Genomic DNA, 22,896 nt, shown 5'->3' on the forward strand with positions numbered 1-22,896 from the left:
TTATTTTAGTGGCCACTATGTTACATTAATTATTTCACTTTTATTTAATGCTCCGTCAAAGTTTAAAATATTGATGAAACACTAACATTTTTAATGAAAAATGAAAAAAAAATTAAAATGAAACTTTCAAAAACATAAAATATTAAAATGAAAATTTTAAAATTAATATATCAAAATTAAAATTTCAAAAAGAATTTTATGATGCTAGAGCATCTGATATTTTCAGCTAAATCTGAAAATTGAGCTCCTTGGATCTTATTATAATTCACCATGTAGAGCAAGTCCAAAACATTTATTTTTTGAAAGGAAGCAAGTCCAAAACATTTCTTTTTGAAAGGAAGCAAGTCCAAAACATAAACACCACCTAATAGTGAGTTTGAAAATTTGATAACAGTCCAAAAATGTGGAAGCAAAAATTATTTGCTTTAGTCAAGACATGAAAAATCACATCCAATGTGCCTCTAGATGTGTTTTCAAACATGCTATATCAAACAAAAACCAATATAGATGTTGTCATTGTTGTGTCTGCCATTAACCACCACTTTTCAAGCTACAAGCTAGTTTACTGAGGAAACTAAAAACTGAGGAGAATATAGGATGAAGTGTCAAATCAACTTAAATTCACCAAATATGAATTTTGACCTCCATCTCAATTTTATTTAGTTGACTTTAGATGGTCAATTTTTCTAATCAGCTGTCTCCATTAGAATGCTAAGATAAACCAGAATGAGGAATCAAGAAAAAAAAATGTCATTACATTCTCTAGCAAGAAATCCAAACCTGAGCTACACACAAATCTGCCAAAAAATTAGGTCTCTCTTCAAAGGCCCTCAAAAAACCGGATGTGGTCTTCAAATGTCTCCCCATGTCTGATTTTGCTTACTGATCCATCTTCTTCAACCTAAAATATTTTAGAAGATAATATATTACTATTTAAGGACAAATAGTTTATAAATTAAAACAGTGTTTTCATGCAAAGTTTTCTTATAAGTGGTGTGGTGCAAAACTTCAAACTAGTCTGGGATTTTACAACAGGTGTAAGGCTAATAACAATGTTGCTAACAAGACATGATTTATTCAATGTTATACCAAATATTCTTATCCTTTTATTTATTTTTTGTATAGATGTAAAGCTGGAAAAAGGAATAAGGATCAAAAGGAGGGAAAATCACCCAGTTGCAGTTCTTCTAAAGTGAATGGTACACTAAAACTCTAAAAGAGTAGAGTGGATTTCAACCACCATTCTTGAATAAAATTTTCAGCGATAACTTTTTATTAATCAATGTTTCAGTAACACATCCCACTTTCATTAATGGTTGTCAACATGTAAATTCCTCTAATAGCTACCCTCAACATAAAAGAAGCCAGTCCAATGAAATTAGCAATTGAAAAGAAGCAGTTTCATACCCAATACTCAGGAGGCCGCATCTTTAGATTGTAAGTTGATGCCATACTCATACAATAAGCACCAGCATCATGAACAACCAGACCGGTACCCTGCAAAGTAAAACTCGGTTCAGATAGTGAAATCAAGCAGGCATTATCATAATCATAGTTTTGTACAGATGGTTAAGCAAGTATTTTATTGAACTAATTAATTATAAGATCTTTACGTTATATTACCTTGGCTGGAGTTGGAAGTTGTCTATCTTTTCCTAAGAAATCCGCAGACTCACAGACAGGGCCGACCACATCAAAATTTGCTATCTCAGCATTCGCTGGGGCAGGGGAAACCAGCTCGATATGCTGCAACCAAACAATGACATTCCGTTCAATATTCAACGAGAAGAAATTTCCCAAAAATATAAAAAACACAACCAACTGAACCAAGTGACATTTGGGTAGCATCAGACCATAATGAACTCATACGTAGTCTTTTAGAGGTCTATCAACTCCAAAGCAGCAGGCAAAAGTACCTATACATTTATATCTTTCAAATGCATTATAATAACTTAAATTGCCAGGCTAAAAAAAAGAATCTTTTTCTTTTTTAAGAGTTGGCACAGGAATGAGAAAGGAGGACATAGAGGATAGGATGCCAAATAACCCAAATATATAATGTCAGGCATATTTTCAGTTGATAGCACAATATGTAATAATAGAGCATTTTATGTTAAGATAAAAGCACATGCACTCAAAGGGTCTAGAATCTTAATTAGTCTCCTACATAGATCAGGAAGGAGGGAGCATCAAACCCAAAACTCAAATGAGAAAACACTACGTTATATGTCTGCATCAGTATTGATGTACTTTGTGTAAAACCAAAAGAGGTAGATTGTTTGGATAACTACCTGGTAAGCATCATAAAGACTAGGACGGATAAGTTCGGCCATGCTTCCATCAATCACAATAAAGTTTTTAGATCCATTGGTCTTGACACCTGTCACCCGGTTAACTAAGCAACAAGTGTTTGCAACGAGTGATCTCCCTGGTTCAATAATGAGATTAAGACCACGGGAAAGAACAAGCTCCCTTACCTATTTCAATCACAAGCATAAAATATTAAATTTGCTGGAATACCATGAACTGTATAATTAAAGAAAAATATACAGCATCTTGCTTATGAAAAGCATTTAGAGAAAGAATCGGTAGAACATGTCTAAATTGTCCAAAAATGCTATGAAGATGTTCCTATACATGATTAAAACATACACAAACATAAAGATGAACATATCTTCTCGCGTTTATGTGTAAAGACAAATAAATATCAGATGTGGAACTGAAATAAATAAATACCAAATGAAATATCAAAGTAAATAGTATATATTGTGATATCATATCAATACAATGAATATGAATTACCAACTATAATAAAAAATAGCAAGAGTTTACCAAAGATCTTTATGAGCCACTAGTAACTAGTGAAGGGCCGCTTGATTGTATGGAAATTCACCAAAAAACGGATAATTAATAAATACATCTCAAAAGATGGCAGTAATGTGGCCCCTCAAACACTGAACACTATACATTTATATAGTTTATGCAAGTGATAGTTCTCAAAGGGTAAGTTTTCAGATGTCCCGGCATGTTACGACCTATGACATGCTGCATTTAACTATACATATTGCAATGTTAAAAATGCTCATTTATCATCCAATAGTGATTCCTTATTCTTATAAAGATTGCAAACTTAATACATAAATCAAATAAATTATGGGAAGATAAAGTGAGATATCTGAGGTCAAGTCCTCACAGTGTCAATGAGATCTCTGGGTGTAGGAAGGACAGCACCAGAATGTTGATAATCTATCCCAAGTCCACCACCAATATTTAAATAATCAACTTCAAAACCCTGAGCTCGGATTTGGTCAATGTAGTTAACCATAATAATGGCAGCATCCCTGAAAATGTCAACCTGAAGAAAAAATTAATAAAGCAAGAATGTTTACAACTAAAAAGCATGTGCAAATTGATAAGGAAAAGTTATCCAATGGAAAAATTGAGTCCATGGTTACTCTATAAAATCATACAGAATCAAGCAGGGTAAAGTAGACAGAAGAAAAGAACATCCCAAAGTAACAAACGAAAAAGAAAAAATAAACTTGGTTGGCAATAATAAAGCAATTATTGTGATGTTCAGTTCAGATTTATCTGATACAGGGTGAAATGGGAGTAGATGAAATAAAAAGAAACACAAATACTTTGAGAATTACCTTGGTGATTGTTGACCCAAGATGGCAGTGGGCCCCTACAAGCTTTAACTCATTAGGATGCTCCTTCACAGCATCTAGAAACCATTGCAGCTTCTCATTTCTTATGCCAAATTTGGAGTTCTTATTCCCTGTTGCAACATAAGGGTGGACCTAAGCATAACAAAGATAAAAAAAATTTAGATAATTTCATTGTAATAAATATTATATGAAAATGAAGTTGAGAGATGGAGATTTGGAGGAATTGAGTTGGGCCAAGATATAGCAGTCAGTAACAAGAACAACCAGTTAATAAAGTTTTGGTAACAATGAAGGTCATGTTCTAGTCATGGATAAAAAGGAACAGAAAAGAGTGAATCTATTGTAACTAATGAAATGGGTTATATAACAATGTCAATGGAAGAGAGAAAATAAGATAATAACAGAACCTGTTTCAAAATTTAAAAGTACAAGTAGCCAAAATTTAATTTTGGAAGAAATAAAACATTTAAGTTTTATGGGAGTCTTCTTTTGTGTGTATTGTCACTTCAGTTGTTTACCAGTTAGCCATACTTGACAAAACATTAACATCTTGGCTATAAAAGTCCTTAAAGGGTGTGAGTGAACACAAGTGGCATGTAACACTTTCTAAGTCATGAAGTAAACTTAACAATATTATATACCTGCGGATCCACATCAGGATTAATCCGTAGTAAAACATTCACCCTCTTTTGAGCAATTTTTGCAGCTGCTATGATGTTTTCCAAGTCAAATTCACTATCAATGTTGACAAAAACACCTTCTTTGGCAGCCAAGACCAAATCATCCAAGACTTTCCCATTGCCATTAAAGATACACCTATTCACCAATGTGTTGATCCACAAATACCCTAAATATTACACTTTTTTCAAGAAAATAAAAGAATTACTAAGAACTGGTTAAGAGATATGCCAAACAATATAATTTTTAATCAAAGCTAACCAAGGTCCAGATGACAGATCTGTATATATCAGAAACATATTAGGTGAGAGAAATCAGAGCATGCTCCCATGAAAGAAGTTAATGGATGACCAAGATTGACTTCTCTCATCTCTCACCAGACATGCTCCCTCCCATATATATACAGAGTAGGGAAGCATATCAAGTGAGAGACAAGAGTATGAAAGGAGCAACTCTTGATCATACAATCTAAATGTACGGTCAAAATCAGACATAGGTAAAACAATCTTTACCATCATGTTCTCACAGGATATGTTCCTATAATAGCTGCGCATAAAGGATCTTAAAAAACCACAAATACATTGATACATGTAGACACATCCAAGGGTTAAGTGTAATTCAACCTTGTCGGATCAAACCCAGCCCGAAGAGCCAATCTAAGCTCATTCCCACTCACAAGCACAGCACCACAACCCAACTGCCTCAAATGCTCCAGAATCTTCAAATTATTGTTGGCCTTGATGGCATAACCAATTATAGACCTCAAACCCTCCAAGGCGTCCTTATAAGCTTCCACATTTCTAGTAATTTGAGGTTTACTGTACAAGTAGAAAGGTCTTCTTTCAACAGAATCCATAATTTCATGCACTTTAAGGCCCTCACAATACAAAAGCCCATCTTCACTCTTTGTGAAACAGTGCTGAAAACGAGTCCTAGTATCGGAGTTATGAAGCGAGGAGTTAGCAGTGATCTTCTGGGAGTGAACTGCTCTAAGAACCCGCGGTTTAATAGTAGCTTTGAGTGGTAGAATTAGGTTTTGAGGAGAAGGGTTTTGGTTCAAAGGGTGATTAATAAAAGTTTTGGAAAGGGGAGGAGGATTATAAAGGATGTGTGAGGCAGCCATGGAAGTGGCAATGATGTTCCTGAAAACAAACTGAACCTATTAATCTCAGTTATCTACCATAACTGCAATAAATAAAAACACAAATTATTCAAAGCAATGAAAGCATTAACATTTTCTTTTGCAGAAAGGTTACTTGAGTGTGATGGGGCAAAGCAATAACATGACAAAAATAAAAGTAAGACAAGACAACAAAGGGTGTCCTACAAGCATTTGGAAATGACTAAAAATGTTACATTGGTTTGAGATACACAATAGCAGAAGCAAATATCAGTTAATTCATCGAGAGAGAGCCTACCCGAAGGGAAGTTTAAAGCAGCAAAAACCCACAAAACAGGAACAAGTGCAAGTCCCAGATCAATTTCAATCTCGTGAGATAGTTATTATCTATAAACAAATTTAATGCTAACAACTTTTTTTATCAGCGGTAGGCTTGGGTAAACGGGTTCAGGTCCATGGATTGGCCCGCGGGGCTCGCGGTCCACGCAAGTTACGGACCAATATTTTTAAACGGTTCATGGTTATGTTATATATTTTTTGTCTGTCCCGCTTAACCCGCGGACTATGCGGGTTTGGCCCGCAGGGTCCGTGGGTTGCCTGCAGTCCGTATTAAGTTTGATTTGTGTGACCCTGACCCAATTATATTAGGTTTGATTTTCTTTTTTTCACTTTAAACTTTTCTTTTAAAATAATATAGGCTAAGAACATTTTTTCTCACGGTTTTTCTCCACCACGTATTCACGCGCACACAAGTCATACGACTCTTTCCCTTACAAGGAAAAACAAAACGTGACTCACACTCACGCATTCACGCGACACACCAGAGCGGCATAGCCTCGGCCCACCACCGCGCCACCACACAAAGTTCATCTCTTCTCTCTCTAGAATTTGTTTTTATCCTATTTTTGTTGGGGCTGATTTATTATTGTTGTTGTACTTTTAAATGTGGAGACGGAGAAGGCTCAAGCTACTTCAGATATGGAATCATTTGTTGTTGGAGATGTTTAAATTTCATATTTTAGATTTATTGCTTGGATTTTCTTTTGTTAAGATATTATTTATTTTATCGATGTAATTGACTAATTATTGATATTTTATTTACATCTGTATTGAACTTAATTTGATTGTATTGTATTTTTATTAAAATTAAAATTCTTTTAAAATTAGGCCCGCGGATCGGCCCATTTGACCCGCGGGGTCCGCGGGACGGGGGCGGACCAATTTATTTGGTTCGTGTAAAAAGCTGGGCGGACTGGCCCGATCCGCTACCAATGCGGGCTTATGCGGGGCGGACCGACCCGCTTACCCACCCCTAATCAGCGGGAATCCAAGACGATGTCAAATAATTTATAATAATTCATACATTTTATTTAAAGAATTGAGTCCCTTAAATGCTAACAATTAAATTAATTAACTTTTTTACTAAACATAAACTAATCAACTATATCTTATTATTAGGGACAAAAGTAGTACATGTCTAACTTTATCCTATATACTCCATGGTCTTAAATATATATGAAAAAACATATTTTTTTTCTTAAATATAAGAAAATTTTAACTAATTTTACTTTATTTAGTATTATTATTTTTAAAATACTATTTATTTGATTGAAGTATTAATTTCAATGACTTTTTCTTATTTTTAATACCAAGTTTCAACTTAGGGTAAGTTAAAAAAATACTTTTTAATTGAAATTAATACAATTAAACATGGTTAACTAGCTTTGTTAGTTAGTATGACATTTTTTTTCTTCTTATAGTCTCATTATTCCTAATTATAGAACTCTTTCAACTAAGTGGTGCTTCTTAAGAAAAATAATTAATTTATTTAATCACATTAAATTTGTCAATTATTTATACTATCATTCCAAAATTACTTTTTTTTCTCTCTATCTACGTAATTATTTTTTATTAATGTTTGGAGAGAAAATAATTAGGTAAAAGTATATAGGAAAAAATAATTAATTGATTTAAAAATTTAAAAAAATCTTATAAAAGAGACAAATAAATTTCTAAAAAAATAGTATAATTAGAAATAGAGGAAATATTTGAGATCAAAGGAGTAATCCTCTAGCAATTTGAGTTTGAGAATGTATTGGACCTCCCTAAGTTTATCCTAACAAAGATCCTCATACTAGACAAACAAAATTTGATACTGATATAGATAGTTAGATTTCTTTAAAGTGTTAGAGATTTAATTTCTAATAATGTATATGCAAAATATTTTATTGAGATATGGTACTCACTTTAATGATCTTAAAAAATTACTTTTATCAATTAAAAGATACCTTATCTCAAAAAAGGGTCCTCTCCCAAGAGTATATATAAAGAGATTCAAAGGTTTTTTATGCCTTGCTCTTATTTTAAGGTAATAGTCTTTTATTTTAAGCTTTTGATTAGAAATTTCAACCATATTATTATTTTCTAAAATTAATTAAGATATAAACAATCAATTTGCCTGTTGAATTCATACGACAATAAGATAAAAATAAAACACTAGCTTCAAAGTTTTTTTTTAACATTGTAAATAAAATTCATCTCATAAATATACAGAGGCGTAGAATTTTTAGATATAAAGACTAAAACAAAAGGATAGTATAGATATTAGGACTAAATAATTAGTTAAACCAAAATTAGTTTATCAATCAACCTAGAATTGGTTTTTATTGATATTACTTTTAATTAATAAAAATTAAATTTTTAATATAAATATTATGGATCTATATTAACGATATGATATATCATATTAATAGATATCTCTGTTAGTAAAGAAAATTGATATACATAATATAAGTACATTAAATATTAATATGATATATCAGTATATATTCAATATCTATATTAATAATCTATTTCTTTGTTAGAAAATGATTATATTAATAAAAATAATCCTAACACGTAACATTTCTTTTTATCGATTTGTAATGTGCTTCATCATACTTTTCAACATACTACTTCATCAATTTTAAATAATTTTTTATTTATTAATTTAATCAATATTCTCAAAACACTTATTACCATGAACTTTTAATAAAAGATGCATACTATATCTTGTGAATATTAAAACATTTAATAACTTAAAATTAATTTAGAAGAACTATTTTGGGTTATTACGTATTATGCTCCTAATTGTTATTGTATGTTGGAAAATTAATTCTTGCACTATTCAAAGAGAGAGAGAAAAGTATATATGCTCTAATATAAATTCACGATTGAGTTTAACTTTGATACGTCTCACAATTACGTTCAATAATTTAAAATGAATTATTTATTAAAATGGATTCCATCCAAGTTTAAAACAAGTGACCTACGTGGTTTTTCAGAAAGAAACTTACATGTCAAAAGTTTGTATTGTAATGATGAGGGGGAGAGAGATTTCATATGTGCATATGATTGCACAGCCATGTCTTTCGCTTGTTTCAGTTATCATCAGCATTAGACTCGCGACTTGTTTGTGTTGTGGACCATAATCACATTATTCATAATGCAAAATCTGCACTCCCCTTGTTGAATTTCTTTTCTTCACACAGCATCCATAAATAAATGGCTTTCATGAGGCTTGGATCAAAATCTGATGCATTTCATCGTGAGGGCCAAACATGGTAAGCATTTTTATTTTTTTTATCAAAATCAAACCAATATGTATGTATATTGCTTCAATGTGTTGTGTAACTTGTGGTAGAGAATCATAATGTTTTTGTTTTTTTAATCCTTTGGTCTAAAGGTTTTTTCAGTTTCATCTTTCATGTGTGATGTCCTATAATTAATTAATTATAATTTATAAATCTTGAGCATGTAGATATTGTCTCTTCACAAATCACAGGTGTTCTAGATACTCGCCAAATCACAACATCATGTGTGGTACAACTTCATGCCCAACAAAGAGGAAATTAAAATTGGTGCATCTCGTGCTAAAAGCATAATACTATCCTATTTACTTGGATAAAAGGGAAACAAAACAATTGGGAAAATATTTCCTATTGATTCAATTCTCAAGACATTGCATTATAATCTAGGACTGATATATAAGGTCCGGCATTCTCTACCATGCTGTTAAGTTCTTTGGTACTGTGTAAAACATGATTTCAAAAAATACAGAATAAGCATCAAACAACTTATCTTTATAGAATTGTAGTATATTCAGCCTTTATAGCCAGAATTCCCCCCTCCCAACTGAAGCATTTACACTCTTGTGATGGTCAATGCTTTTTAACATTGAGCCACTGGTTTAATTTTTATTTTTTTTATGTCCAGGAATTGCACAACCGGACTTCCAAGTGATGTTACTGTTAAAGTAGGCGAAACATCATTTTTTCTCCACAAGGTGCATGCTTGAATTGAGCTTCTGTTGAAAATGATTTTTTGATGTATGCACCATCTGTTTAGGACTTTATCATTATTATTATTAACAAGTGCTAACCTCAATTATGCATTCAAGCTCATGGTGGACCTTGGTTTATTTCTGCATTTATGATTTTGATGATGCAGTTCCCATTGCTTTCTAGAAGTGGATTACTGAAGAAACTCATTGCTGACTTCACAAATGAGGATGGGTCAAACTGTGTTTTGCAACTTGATGACGTGCCAGGTGGAGACAAAACCTTTGAACTTGTGACCAAGTTTTGCTACGGTGTCAAAATAGAAGTCACAGCATCAAATGTGGTTAGTCTAAGATGTGCAGCAGAGCACCTACAGATGAATGAAAATTATGGTGAAGGGAATCTAATTGCAAGGACTGAGGCATTTCTCAATGAAGTTTTCAGTAATTGGTCAGACACTATAAAAGCTCTTCAAACATGTGAGGAAGTTAAATCTTGTGCAGAAGAGTTACACATTGTTTCAAGATGCATTGATTCCTTGGCCATCAAGGCATGTTCTAACCCAAACATGTCCAATAGACATGTGGAAGGACAAGATTGCTCCAAGTACTCAGCTCAAGATCCTGCCTTATGGAATGGAATTTCTTCTGAGAATAAATCACCACATCCAGGTGATGATTGGTGGTACGAGGATTTGTCTTCGCTAATCTTACCCTTATATAAAAGAGTTATTTTATCCATTGAAGCAAAGGGTATGAAACCTGAGAATGTTGTTGGATCCCTCATATATTATATTAGGAGGTTTATCCCCATGATGAATAGGCAAGCAAGCTTCAATGATAAAAATAGTGTCAATCAAGGTACAACCACTAATAGTTCGATTTCTGAAGCAGATCAAAGGGCATTGCTAGAAGAAATTATGGGCTTGCTTCCTAATAAGAAAGGTGTCACACCCTCCAAGTATCTGCTTAGGTTGCTCTGCGCAGCCACCATATTACACGCAAGTCCATCATGCATAGAAAACTTGGAGAAAAGAATTGGATCACAACTTGACCAAGCTGAACTTGTGGATCTTCTCATTCCAAATATGGGGTACTCGGTTGAGACTCTCTATGACATAGACTGCATTCAGAGGATCATTGATCACTTTATGTCTATATACCAGGCTGCAACTGCATCAACTTCTCCATGCATAATTGAAGAGGGGTCGTTGATAGCTGGAACTGATGCCCTTGCACCTATGACAATAGTGGCAAATTTGATAGATGCATATCTTGCAGAAGTGGCTGTAGATGTTAACTTGAAGCTGCCTAAGTTTCAGGCCCTTGCTTCTGCAATTCCAGATTATGCTAGGCCACTGGATGATGCTTTATATCATGCAATAGATGTGTACCTTAAGGTAAGACCATGCTGGAAGCCTAGCTTTCCCAAAAGTTACTATCTCTACATTCTAGTTAACCAAATGTTGTGGCATATAATTGCTTTCATCAAAAGAAGGCCGTAAAATACCCCTAAGATACAGTAAAATTTCTGAAGAATTTGACAATTCTGGTTTAGATTTAAGAATTAATTATTTTAAAGTTATCATTCTCTTAATCACAGCTAAATAGAACAAGAAGATAAGATTTCCACCTACTTATATGCATCTTTCAGTGCTCACTAGAAAAAGAGAAAGATGATTCAGTACCTAACAAAGTTTATTAGTTGAAAAGAAGAAAAGATAATGAAAAGAATTATAAGTTTATATAAGTTAGTAACAAAACCTCACAATCGAGTACAAAGTCAGCAATATTGTTTTGTTTTTTTGTCTTATTTGATAATTCTAATGTGACACATTTATGACAAGTACAGGCACATCCTTGGCTCATTGATTCAGAGAGGGAGCAATTTTGTAGACTCATTAACTGCCAAAAACTCTCATTGGAAGCAAGCACTCATGCAGCACAGAATGAAAGATTACCACTCCGGGTGATTGTGCAGGCCCTCTTTTTCGAACAACTTCGACTCCGAACATCAATCTCTAGCTGGTTGTATGTTTCAGCGAATATTGAGAACTCTGGAAACCCCATTGGAAATCTTGACCTTCCAAGGAATAATGGCAGTGGTCAACTAGACCCTACACAAGGTGCTGGCAACTTGAGGGACCTTGTCTCAGAGCTAGAGAAGGAATGTTCATGTATCAGGAGTGAGATTCAGAAGCTATCTAAGACAAAGAAAAGTTGGAGCATTATCCCAAAAATCTTTTGTAGAAAAAATTCCTAGTGTTTCATTAATCCAATAGAACCAGATGGTTGCAATGCAATATAAGCATACTAGTGTCCACTATATATGAATGGAAAACCAATTCACTAAATTGTTAAGGTTCACTAAACATTATATAGCTCAGGTGTGGAAATCATGTTCAAATTCAACTACATCTTCTATTTTTCCTTTAATTGAATGCAGTAATGACTTTTGAGTTAACAATCAAATGATACGTAGCTATCACAGATTACTACAAAAAAAGGGTGATAAATATTTTATTGTGCAGAAACGTTACTTGTGCACCAGAGTTTTGACTTCAATACCAAAATAAATATCATAGACTAATAACTTAGTAAATGAAAGTTCTAGAATCATCAATTGTTTGTGTTATTTTTTGCAATGTTGGCAGCTGAATGAAGCATCTTAGTATTTGAATGAATCAATTGACTGCAAAACAATGATTCTAATGATCAAGCAATTTCACTAAAGAATGGACTTTATTCCTCAACCTAAAGTTCCTTTAGAAAGTAAATCATGAGATAATTATCTGAATTTGAGAAGAGTAAATGGAATGAAAAGTAAAGGTATGAAATTGTGAATATCAAGTTATAAAGAAAGTTATTAACTGCTGAGAAGTGAAGCTTTTATTATAAAGATAAAGTTATCTTAACCTAAAATAATCTTAATTACCTTCATTAACACACACACACACACACACACACACACACACACACACACACACACACACACACACACACACACACACACACACACACACACACACACACACACACACACACACACACACACACACACACACACACACATATATATATATATATATATGAATTGATCATAATTAATTTAATTATTTTAAATAAAAATATTTAATTATTATATAGTTTTATGAATTAAAATATAGATACAAACTTTCTCTAAAATTTTCTCGCTCAATTACATAAAAATTTCTCTGAGACTCCTTTACTTTTAATATAAAGATATTCTATTTACAATATAAAAGTATATTAGATTAATTTTGAATTATTTAATAATATTGTATGTGAAAAAATATAATGTTATTTTAATTATAATGATTATTTGATATTTGAGCTTATCATAAATGAACTTATGATAGGTTTAACTGTAATAATGTTTACTTTCAATGAAGGTTTCTTGCTATTATTTGGAGGGAATAAAATTAGCATTCCATTAGATAGTTTGAGGGGTGCAAAAGTTGTGATCTTTTTTTATTTTTTTACAGTGTTATTTTTTTTTGTGTATGTTTTCTCATCATTATGTTTGAAGAGGTGTGTATTTTTTTTTTAACAATGGATATCATAGTCGTTCTTATGGCCTAATGACCAAAGAAGAGAAGAGTATTGAAGCTTGAAAAAAGTGATGGTGAGTTTGTGTGAAATTCTTGTGTCAAAAGTCTTCTTGACGACCAGGAAGTCAAGTGACACGTTTCAATGGTGATAGCTAATGGTAGTAAAAGTCAAAAATTGTCAGCTTCCAGGGGTGTCAAAGTAGTTCTTGTGGCCTGATGACCAAAGAAGAGAAGTATTAAAGCTTAAGAAAGCTAGTGGTGAGTTTGTGTGGAATTCTTGAGTCAAAAGTCTTCTTGGCAACATGGAAGTCAAGAGACATGTTCTAGTAGTGGTAGCTAATGGTGGTACAAGTCGAGAATTGTCACCATCCAATACTCACGTAGTATATATATGTTGTTGGCAAAATAATTCAGATTTTTTATTTTAAATCTCTAGGATATTGTTTAGATATTTAAAAAAAATATTTGTAAATTAGATATTTGTTTATGACATTAGGTCTATAAATAAAGATTCCTAATATGAGAAGAAATATCCTAAGTTTTTTTTAAGCAAAAGATTGGGATTGCAGCATGAGGGTTGATGACATCCCAAACTAGGTTGGCACCTCAAGAATCCCCATACAGACACAACATGACCAGCAAATATTATAAATGATAAGACTCAAAAAGAACAAGAACATCATGGGGGGATATGAACAAGACCCAAGAGATGGACAGATTCCTAACAAGGCTATCTAAACCTATAGTAGGAGAGTTGATGCCTATCATTTACAAAACAATCAAATATCTAAGTGAGAGAAAGGGTCATGTGAAGGGATGATTTATTAGGTTTCTTTGTTGTAGATGTAGACATGAGGTGTGGTGTTTTGAAGATAGACATGAGGGACCAAATCATGTTAGATAAAATAATGATTTTTTTTTTCTGGTGTTGTATGTTTTTTTGATTTTGTGTTTTCTTATCATTATGCATGAAGAGGTATATGTTTTCTTAAAAGTATAACTAATTGGTTACATTCTTTCTACATGCATAATTAGGGGTGGATATTGGGTCAAATAGATATATAAACTTGTCCAATTTGACCAAATCAAACATTAAAAAGTGAATTGAATTGGATAAAAATTCTCTAAACTTGGGTTTGAGTCACTTTTGAATTGATAAACTTTATACTGATTAACAAATTTCAGTTGGTTGAAAAGGTTGTAAGTTATTGTAAATTCTTTGATATTGTCTTCAATTCTTATAAATAAAAAAATTAAATACATCAAACCTTTGACATTGTCTTCAATTCTTATAGATAAAAAAAAATTAGGGATGAATATTGGGTCAAATATATATATAAACTTATCCTATTTGACCAAATCAAACATTAAAAACTGGATTGAATTAAATAAAAATTCTCTAAACTTGGCTTTGAGTCACTTTTGAATTGATAAATTTTAAACTCATTAACAAATTCCAGTTGATTAAGACGGTGTATAAGATATTGTAAATTCTTTGATATTGTCTTCAATTCTTATGAATAAAAAAAATTAAATACATCAAACCTTGATTGAAACTTTTTCTCCTCATTTTTTGTTCTTTTATTAATTCTCTTAATAACATATTTTCATCACTCGACCATGTGATCAAAACCAATTTAAATCAAACTAGATTAATTTGATTTGTATTGAAGTTTAAACTCTAAAATTTATTGAAAATTAATCCAAGCTCAGTCAATTGATTTAATATTTTTTTTCAAGCCCAACCAATCTGAGTCGATGATCCTTTAACAACTAATTAACGTACAAGAGGTTTAGACAATTATTTAATGTGACTTTTCTTTTTAACGCTAGACTTGACATTTTTAGAGTTTTATGTATGAATCATAATTCTAATAATACATGTCCGACTATGGTTTCTTGGTATGTGGGTTAATGCTTCGCCTGTCTTGTTTGGTTGCCAAGACATTCATTTGGTTTTCTTCAACGACCCAAAGGAATGTTTCGGTGTCATTCTATTTGAAGTTGTATAAATGAATTTTTTTTTAAAATGAAGCATGTCTATTTCAAGTTTTGAACATGATTTTTGTTGAACTTGTTTTTATGGCTTGTTTTCTATTTTTATAATTTTATTTACTCATTTAATTATTTAATTAGTAATTAATGTCTCGTACATTATGCAGCCACAATGAGCATAAGTTTTAATTTGGATTTACCTTTAAAAAAGTTTTAATTTGTATTTCAATTCTAAAATTGGTTTTAAAAAAATAATCATCTCACCTCATCTTTCCATATATCAATAATTCAATATTTTTTTAGTGAGTGTAAATATCCCCTAATCAAAAGTCAAAAATTAATCTTTGTGATGCTTAAATCCATTTAAAGGGTTAATTTTTTTAACACGTGTTCTTCTGTATCCACCAATTTAAAATGCATTTGAAATTAGGTACCACAATAATTTTTCTTTGAGATTAATTTTTGTATATTATGAATATTAATTAATTAAAAATATAAATATTTTTACACTATTATTTAACTAATTAAAAACTATCTTTAGTATGATTTTAAAATAATTATTATAAAAGTTAATGTTAATTTTTTATACGTAGGAATCAAAGTCATAATAATGAGTTGTTTAACTAACTGAGCTAGACCATTTTGGTACAAAAATTAATTATGTTGCTATATATGACCATTAAATGATAGTATAAAATGGGTTGGGTACCTTGTGAATGAAAGAGGTGGCAAAATAAAAGAGGTGGCAAAATAGGTCGGACTAGTTGGGTCGATCCAAATAAATCCGATGAAATGTAACGTCGAACTTAAATTTTTTAGCCCAAATTAGATGTGGATTTTTTTAGCTCAATCCAATCATGACCCAATGTGAGCTAAGCCCACAAAAACCCATTAAAATCCGTAAAACTAGACTTTTATTGGACTTAGGCTTCATTATTTAGGCCCAAATTAAATCTTACTTTTTGGTCCAATCCATTATAATCCGCAATCCGCATTGACTCAGCCCATTTTATCACCTATAAAGAAAAGTTTTATAGATGAACAAATTGAGAAATTGATACATTTAAAATTTTGTGTGTCATTATAATAAGAAGTTCACCACAAATCAATAAGTGACTTTTCATCACAAAAATAAAGATTATGATTTCTGTTAACAAAAAGAGATAAATGACATACAAAAAGAAGGAATAATTCCGACATAATTAGAAATTTGCATTTGCATATTCAAGCTTCTTAATTTCTTCATATGGTGAAGCATGTAGATAAGATAGACCTTTGATGTTGATAACTTCCTTATCCATCACACTGTAACATTGATCAAGAAGTGTCCTATTTAGGATGAAAGTTTGACAATGTTATTATGCCACAGCCAGTCCTTTTATCTTGAGAAAATGAATGCAAACCATAACATACAAACCATGTTACCTAACATGAAAATAGTCCTTGAAAGGTGCTCCACAGGTTAGTGGTCCAAAGATGTGAATGTTTGCCAAAACTAGCACTGCATAACACACAGTATACCTTTTATTCTTTAGTCATTAGCCAATACTTGATTTCTAAATTACAAGACAAGTAGACTGATGTTTGGAGAAAGCAATTTCCCTCTGACCCTCTCTTTTTGGAGAAAGCAATTTCCCTCTGACCCTCTCTTTTTCTCATATTCACACTTTACTTCTAAATGAAAAGGTTCAATGTGAGCTCTACCTCATCAAGTTTAGTATTAGATCACTTTTTTCCTTCTTAATTTTAGAGAAAAATGTTTAAAAGGAAGAAAAAGGGGTGCTGCATCGGAACATTATCCTGTGGATAAATTTGTCAATACCTCATATCTTTTCTCTTTCATATATCACAATGAAAATATCTTCTCTACAAAGCTGTATCTAAGTACTAGGAATTTCTAAAAGGAATTTGTCAAAGGCTTGTAATCTTACCTTAGTGGTAGCTGTGTTTCCTTCAGTTCCCTCTTTACCATGCCATCCATGTTTCAGCCAATATTTCAAACCAACGCATCATATATGATGACTATGCAACCACTCAAAGCTTCTGGAATTATCTCCAAACTAAACAGACCCAACTGTACGAAGCAGTTCTTTCAACCACTGGCAATGTGATGGATGATACATGGACCAACCATGGCTATCATATTGTCCTCAGATCCCTGCATGTGGCACATGATCCCTTAACTGAGGCCTTCGTGCATATGGCCCCTCGCATAGTTTGAACTTTGAACCCCACATACCCCTCTGTAACACATGGCAATGTCACATTTGCTTGGAAACTGAGGGCCCCACAAGCTGAAATATCATATGTGTATGATGTGGTAAACAGCATCTACCTTAGCATTTCCTATACATTGGTGTTAAATTTTGGTGTGAGTAGTTTACAAACTGCAGCCTCTTTGTCCAACTATGTGAGGGAATGCGATCCCAACCAGCCATTGCACTTGCATTCAAGAATTGGTTGTTTGTGGGGTCAGTTTCTCGTATGTTGTCTTTTAGTGTGTTTGGATAACAAGTGAAAATTGATTATGGTTCATAAAATTATGTTGACACATGAAAAAGCCGAAGCAACTATTTGTTGCTTCACTCCTACCATGATTTTTTTAATCAATTATGCTAGAAGTGAATCTAAACCAAAGATGTTATTTAGCTCGCCAAGACTTAAATTAACTCTAAATCAGCTCCTTTAAGAACATATACGTTACATAATTGGTCCCATTCTTAATTATTACTAACACTTTATTTAAGTTGGACTATATAGTTTGTTGACTCTGTTCACTATCCCATCAAGTCATGTATTTAAGTGGTTTTATGTGTTTGCTACTATGTTCGGCCAATAACATACTAGAGGTTTCCATAAAGCCATTAGAATATAATGTCAAAGTACATTAAAGATCATTCAAAATTAAAATTAGTTGAGGTAGGTAGAGTAATAAGTTGAGAAGCCCCTAATACTTACAACTTAAAAGGAAATCAGTTTCACAAGGGAACAAAGTAATTTAACATATTCAGGTCAATCCCAGTACTTTACAAAAGAAATTTTTTTTTTTTTTTTTAAGTAAAAACAAAAACAGAATACTGATATTCCACACTAGCTTCTTCCACCTCCAAAATTCTACCTAGTGTCATCTTCCGTGCCCGTGAAGCAAATTCAGCTACCTCGAGATGTCATACTCTTCAGGGTAAGTGAGTTGTTGCTCTATCTGCCAGCTCAACTTAGAAGCAACACTTTCATGACATGGAACGTAATCCTGTGAGTTAAACATAAAACATATCACTTTGTGCTTAATTCTGCAGAGAAAAAAGTGGTTACATAAACAATTAATCTTTTTATGATAGAAATATGCTAATTAGTGTTGGTTGGTGGATGTCATCCTATGAAAATTACCTCTAATTTCTTTACTAACTCTTTTGATGTTGGTGCTGACACAATAATGTGGCGGGCATTAGGACTAATAAATCCCTCCTCTACAGCTTTGTCAATAAATGATAGCAATGAATTGAAGTATCCATCAACATTTACCAATCCCACCTGCAAATTGTGAAGTGTCAAAATCTAGTTAGGCTAAAAATCACAGGGAAACTCCACAGAATAAACTAAAAGGCAAATGCTAACCAATGAAGGAACTTAAAATAAAAATGTTTTTATTGGGTGGTAGAAAATTTCGCTGTCCATAATCTTTTTTACACTCTCATATGATTTATACAATAAATATTTTATCCCTTTAACAAGACCCATTAATTAATAATATAAGTTCTCAACAAAATGGTACAAGTGAATTACCGGTTTGTCATGGATCCCAAGTTGAGCCCAGGTTATGACTTCAAGAAGCTCCTCTAGAGTCCCATAACCACCTGCATGTAGGTAACTTGCATTAGTTTATCAATAATTTAATGGAAAAGCGTAAGATAAGCAACCCCATGATTTAGATGGTAACACTAACAGTGGAAAGAGAAACTGTAATTTATTTCAACAATATGAGAACCATGTTTCACTGTTTGGTTTCATTTCAACCGTCTTGTGTTGTCTTTTTCTCCACAAGTTTGGGATTTAACTATTCCATATCGAGGTGCATGTAATGTAAGTAGTGTTTACTATTTAGTACCACCCTTTGGTTTGTGTCAAAAAATGCCACTATGGATGTTACAGCATGAAGTGAGAGGTCGTTAAGGACATCTATTTGGTTTTGTCTTCACACACTCCCTCTAATTTTTTACTCTTGGAACTTGGGGAATCCACTTTCATACGAGGGATCCCAAGATGGAGAGTGATTGACAGCTTTGTCTTTGCATGCCTCCTCTATCTATCTAATTTTCAGCACTTAATTACTACTCTCAGAATGATAACTACTAAGAAAATAAAAGTCTTAGAAAAGGGTAAGGCACTATGCCATGTCAGGTACAGGTGCTAGTTGGAAACGTTATCTTGTGATACTTCTTCTTTTGCTTTACTTTCCCTTCACTATCAAATGCAGCAAGTGTGGTACAAAAACACGTCATGGTTCCAAGGAAAGTAGAGGCAAAAATGGTATTCGACCAGAACCACAGTTGCTCAGAGCCGCAGAAGTTTTGAAATTTTAGCCACAGATGCTAAGGGCTCAGAGAAGGTCAGGATCAGCTACTTCTGAAGGGTCGCTCTCTAATCATCATAGCATTGGGATGGATGTATGTGAAAATTACGGAAGAAACTACACAAGCAGGTTTTGCAGCACTGTCAAATTTAATTAATTGCATAAAAATCTCACTGGTTTATTTGATACTCCTTAAACCTACAAAATCACTGTCCACTTTTGCATACTCATAGTAGATGAATAATCCACATTATTACTTAAGACTTCAAAACCATACACTCACAAGTACATAATCGTTAAAGCCTAGTCAACATCAACAACATTCATGATTAGGCGTGGTAAGTATACCTTTTAATAATGTTTTAGATAAAGAGGTTTAACAAAATGAAAAACCAGTTTGTTGAATGCTGAATAAGAAAATAGCACAGGGAGATCAATGGGAATATTATATTCAACTATTATTCTCAAAAGAACAAGACACTGAGATAGGGTCAATGGTACATGATAAAACTAGAAAGCTTCAAGCACCTTTGATGTTTCTACTTTTTCTAATGCAACCAAGTTTCTCAGTTCATGCTAACCTGGTAAGGCAATAAAGGCATCTGAATGCTTAGCCATCTCTGCCTTCCTTTGGTGCATATCAGCTACAGCCTTTACTTCTCCCACTGTTTCACCAGTTAGCTGCAAAAGGAACCATTGCACAGGAGATGGAACAGAAAATAAGATTAAAAAGTAAAGAGAAAAGGAGAAGCTAAGCAATTATAAGGGTTGAAGGGTTGTTTATCCCATGCTTCACCTAGCTAGCTATATACGGACATCAATAACTTATAATCCAAGAGATTGAAACTAAAAAACAAAACCAAAATAGAAAAAGAAAAGTTCTAGCCAATGAAGGAAAACCAGCAAAGCGAAGAGCTGAACCTATAAAGATCTCATTTCCAAAAGAAAAACACATATAAACCAGATTACCTAAACCTTTAACAACAAGGCTGTGATACACTAGACTTTGAAATTGGCAAAAAGCATATATGAACCAGGAGGTAGTGAAGGCTTAACTGAAAACAAAGAAGCTACAGAACAAGGAAGGAATTATAACCAGTGGGAAATAGAATATAGAAGCAATGGGGAAAATGGAGAAACAACAAAATCAAAACTCAGAGCTCGATCTTTGATGAAGAGAAACAAGTAAAAAAAAGAGAGAGACAACTTGCAAAATTTTATCAGAGAAGATAAAAAAAAAAAACTAGAAGCTTTTTCTGCTGGCTGAAGCAGACATACCTCTCGAGGCATGAGTGTCTTGGGAATAACTCTGCAAGAGACAATAACATGACAAATAGTGTCAATGGAGAAAGAGACCGACACAAGCATAATTGGCTCTGATTTCGTGATCCTCCTTTCCCCCAAAATCCTTGGGAGAAAATAGAGAAAGAGAAAACTTTACCAAAAAGAAAAAAAGGGGTGAGGAAAAGAGTGATACCCTATGACATGCCGACCACCATCATGAACAGCTTGGGAAACCAAACCCATTAAACCAATGCTTCCTCCTCCATAGACCAGATCAATGTTCCTTGAGACCTTCAGATACCATTAATAACAACATTAAACAACCTAGAAAGACTAGAGTAACAGAAGCAAATAAGAGAGTACATGATAAAATGATGCCAAAAACACAAAAACAAAAATGATGATCCATTTGGAAAAGGAAAAGGGCACTGGAAGTTATTCCCCAAAGCTCAATCAGCAGCAAGCACTTGCAAAGTTTGTGCCAAGTGTTCAGTTCAGAGCGACTGAGCTTCACAAAAAAAAAAAAAATGGATACTTTTTTATGTTCTTAAGTTCAGAAAGCTGAAAGGCACCATAGGTATCCATAAACATGAGAACAAAAATTGGGCACGCTATTGAGTGACACTTTCTCAGAATGATTTTGGCCTTTTTGTTTGTGAGTAATGACGAAAAAGAAAGAAAAAAACTTCATAATTTGCATCAAATAGACGCTAGACACGAACTCAACCAAGAGAAAAAGAAACATAGTTTCAAGAAAATCAATGTGAATATCAATTTTTTCGAAGGCCGTGAACAAGTTACAACATTCAAACACGTTATGAACAAAGCAAACTTTTCCGACTGAAATTCACAAAGGAACCAGACCGTTCAAGACGTCATACATGATAAAGTTTAATCATTTCCACCTAATCCATTAATTCAGCTCATGTATATTGTATTAAGAAAAGCATGGCACCAAAAAAACAATATTAAAACCCCCAATAAAACAGAAAGGCTACATACCCTTTATTCCAAAAACAGAAAAAAGGACCAAAAAATGGGGAAAGAAAGAAAAGAATAAAAGCATAATGGAAGGTGTGTGTGTGTGTGTGTGTGTATACCAATTCATTGCCAAGTTCAATGGCAGCATCTTGGTAGCTTCTCTTTTTGCCAGGGCTACTCCCACAGAAGACACAAACCCTCTTGAACTTTGACACCCTTATCTCAGCGTGTGTCTCCATTGGCTTGATGTAACAAGTTTTAGTAATAATAGAACTACGCTACCTAGTTTATATGTAATAGATATATCCACACACTGGGTTGTTAGTGCTTATGTACTGCAAGCAATGCTTTCACGATTCTGAGGTGCCTTTTCTATTTGCTGCTACCTTCCCTTTGGTTGAAGAAAATCCTAATCATCCATCCATGTGTCATCATCAACATAACATTCATTCAACTACACTCACTCGCTATTTGCTTCACCACCACTCTTTGTTATATTTGTGAATGGGGTTTGTATATATAGAGAATAGAGAACAGCACCACACACCATGACACCATTGGGGGTCGCACGTGAGTGGTGCCTTGGTAGCACGCGCGGTCCCAACCTACGGCCCTTCTTTTCTGTTCTGCCTAATCAACATTGTCACAACATTCTTCCAATAACAAACAACATTACGTCTAGTGTAATCATCACGTTTTTTCCCCCC

General features: G+C 33.2%; 3 protein-coding genes and 1 long non-coding RNA gene across 9 annotated transcripts; 1 reads left to right on the forward strand and 3 right to left on the reverse strand.

The window, feature by feature from the left end:
* Positions 1 to 542: 542 nt before the first annotated feature.
* LOC114380819 (diaminopimelate decarboxylase 1, chloroplastic-like) lies at positions 543 to 5,864 on the reverse strand. 5 transcript variants are annotated; one of them, XM_028339880.1, is made up of 9 exons: positions 5,768 to 5,864; positions 4,973 to 5,491; positions 4,313 to 4,487; positions 3,654 to 3,803; positions 3,194 to 3,355; positions 2,292 to 2,477; positions 1,624 to 1,746; positions 1,408 to 1,497; positions 543 to 901 (listed from the first exon to the last, which is right to left on the reverse strand). In XM_028339880.1, the coding sequence occupies exons 2-9, from the start codon at positions 5,470 to 5,472 to the stop codon at positions 821 to 823; spliced, it is 1,467 nt and encodes a 488-aa protein (XP_028195681.1). In that variant the 5' UTR covers positions 5,473 to 5,491; positions 5,768 to 5,864; the 3' UTR covers positions 543 to 820. The 5 variants fall into 5 exon arrangements, with proteins under 5 accessions (XP_028195681.1, XP_028195683.1, XP_028195684.1 ...); XM_028339882.1 differs by having other exon boundaries at positions 4,973 to 5,502; positions 5,768 to 5,823; XM_028339883.1 differs by lacking the exon at positions 5,768 to 5,864 and adding an exon at positions 5,677 to 5,740.
* A 4,117-nt stretch (positions 5,865 to 9,981) lies between these two features.
* On the forward strand, positions 9,982 to 12,050 carry LOC114381731 (BTB/POZ domain-containing protein At5g03250-like). Its single transcript, XM_028340955.1, has 2 exons — positions 9,982 to 11,187; positions 11,640 to 12,050. The coding sequence occupies exons 1-2, from the start codon at positions 10,165 to 10,167 to the stop codon at positions 12,048 to 12,050; spliced, it is 1,434 nt and encodes a 477-aa protein (XP_028196756.1). The 5' UTR covers positions 9,982 to 10,164.
* Positions 12,051 to 16,448: 4,398 nt separating this feature from the next.
* Positions 16,449 to 17,545, reverse strand: LOC114381168. Its single transcript, XR_003659967.1, has 2 exons — positions 17,286 to 17,545; positions 16,449 to 16,855 (listed from the first exon to the last, which is right to left on the reverse strand). It is a non-coding gene; the product is annotated as an uncharacterized LOC114381168 (long non-coding RNA).
* A 673-nt stretch (positions 17,546 to 18,218) lies between these two features.
* On the reverse strand, positions 18,219 to 22,684 carry LOC114381167 (cytokinin riboside 5'-monophosphate phosphoribohydrolase LOG3). Of its 2 annotated transcripts, none has more exons than XM_028340354.1 (7): positions 22,309 to 22,680; positions 21,402 to 21,499; positions 21,203 to 21,233; positions 20,506 to 20,605; positions 19,138 to 19,208; positions 18,742 to 18,885; positions 18,219 to 18,604 (listed from the first exon to the last, which is right to left on the reverse strand). In XM_028340354.1, exons 1-7 carry the CDS (start codon positions 22,426 to 22,428, stop codon positions 18,509 to 18,511), a joined length of 660 nt encoding a protein of 219 aa, XP_028196155.1. In that variant the 5' UTR covers positions 22,429 to 22,680; the 3' UTR covers positions 18,219 to 18,508. The 2 variants fall into 2 exon arrangements, with proteins under 2 accessions (XP_028196155.1, XP_028196156.1); XM_028340355.1 differs by having other exon boundaries at positions 18,506 to 18,644; positions 22,309 to 22,684.
* Between the last annotated feature and the right edge of the window lie 212 nt (positions 22,685 to 22,896).

Source organism: Glycine soja, chromosome 13 (assembly GCF_004193775.1).
Source record: "Glycine soja cultivar W05 chromosome 13, ASM419377v2, whole genome shotgun sequence".
In the NCBI taxonomy this organism is placed as follows: Eukaryota; Viridiplantae; Streptophyta; class Magnoliopsida; order Fabales; family Fabaceae; genus Glycine; species Glycine soja.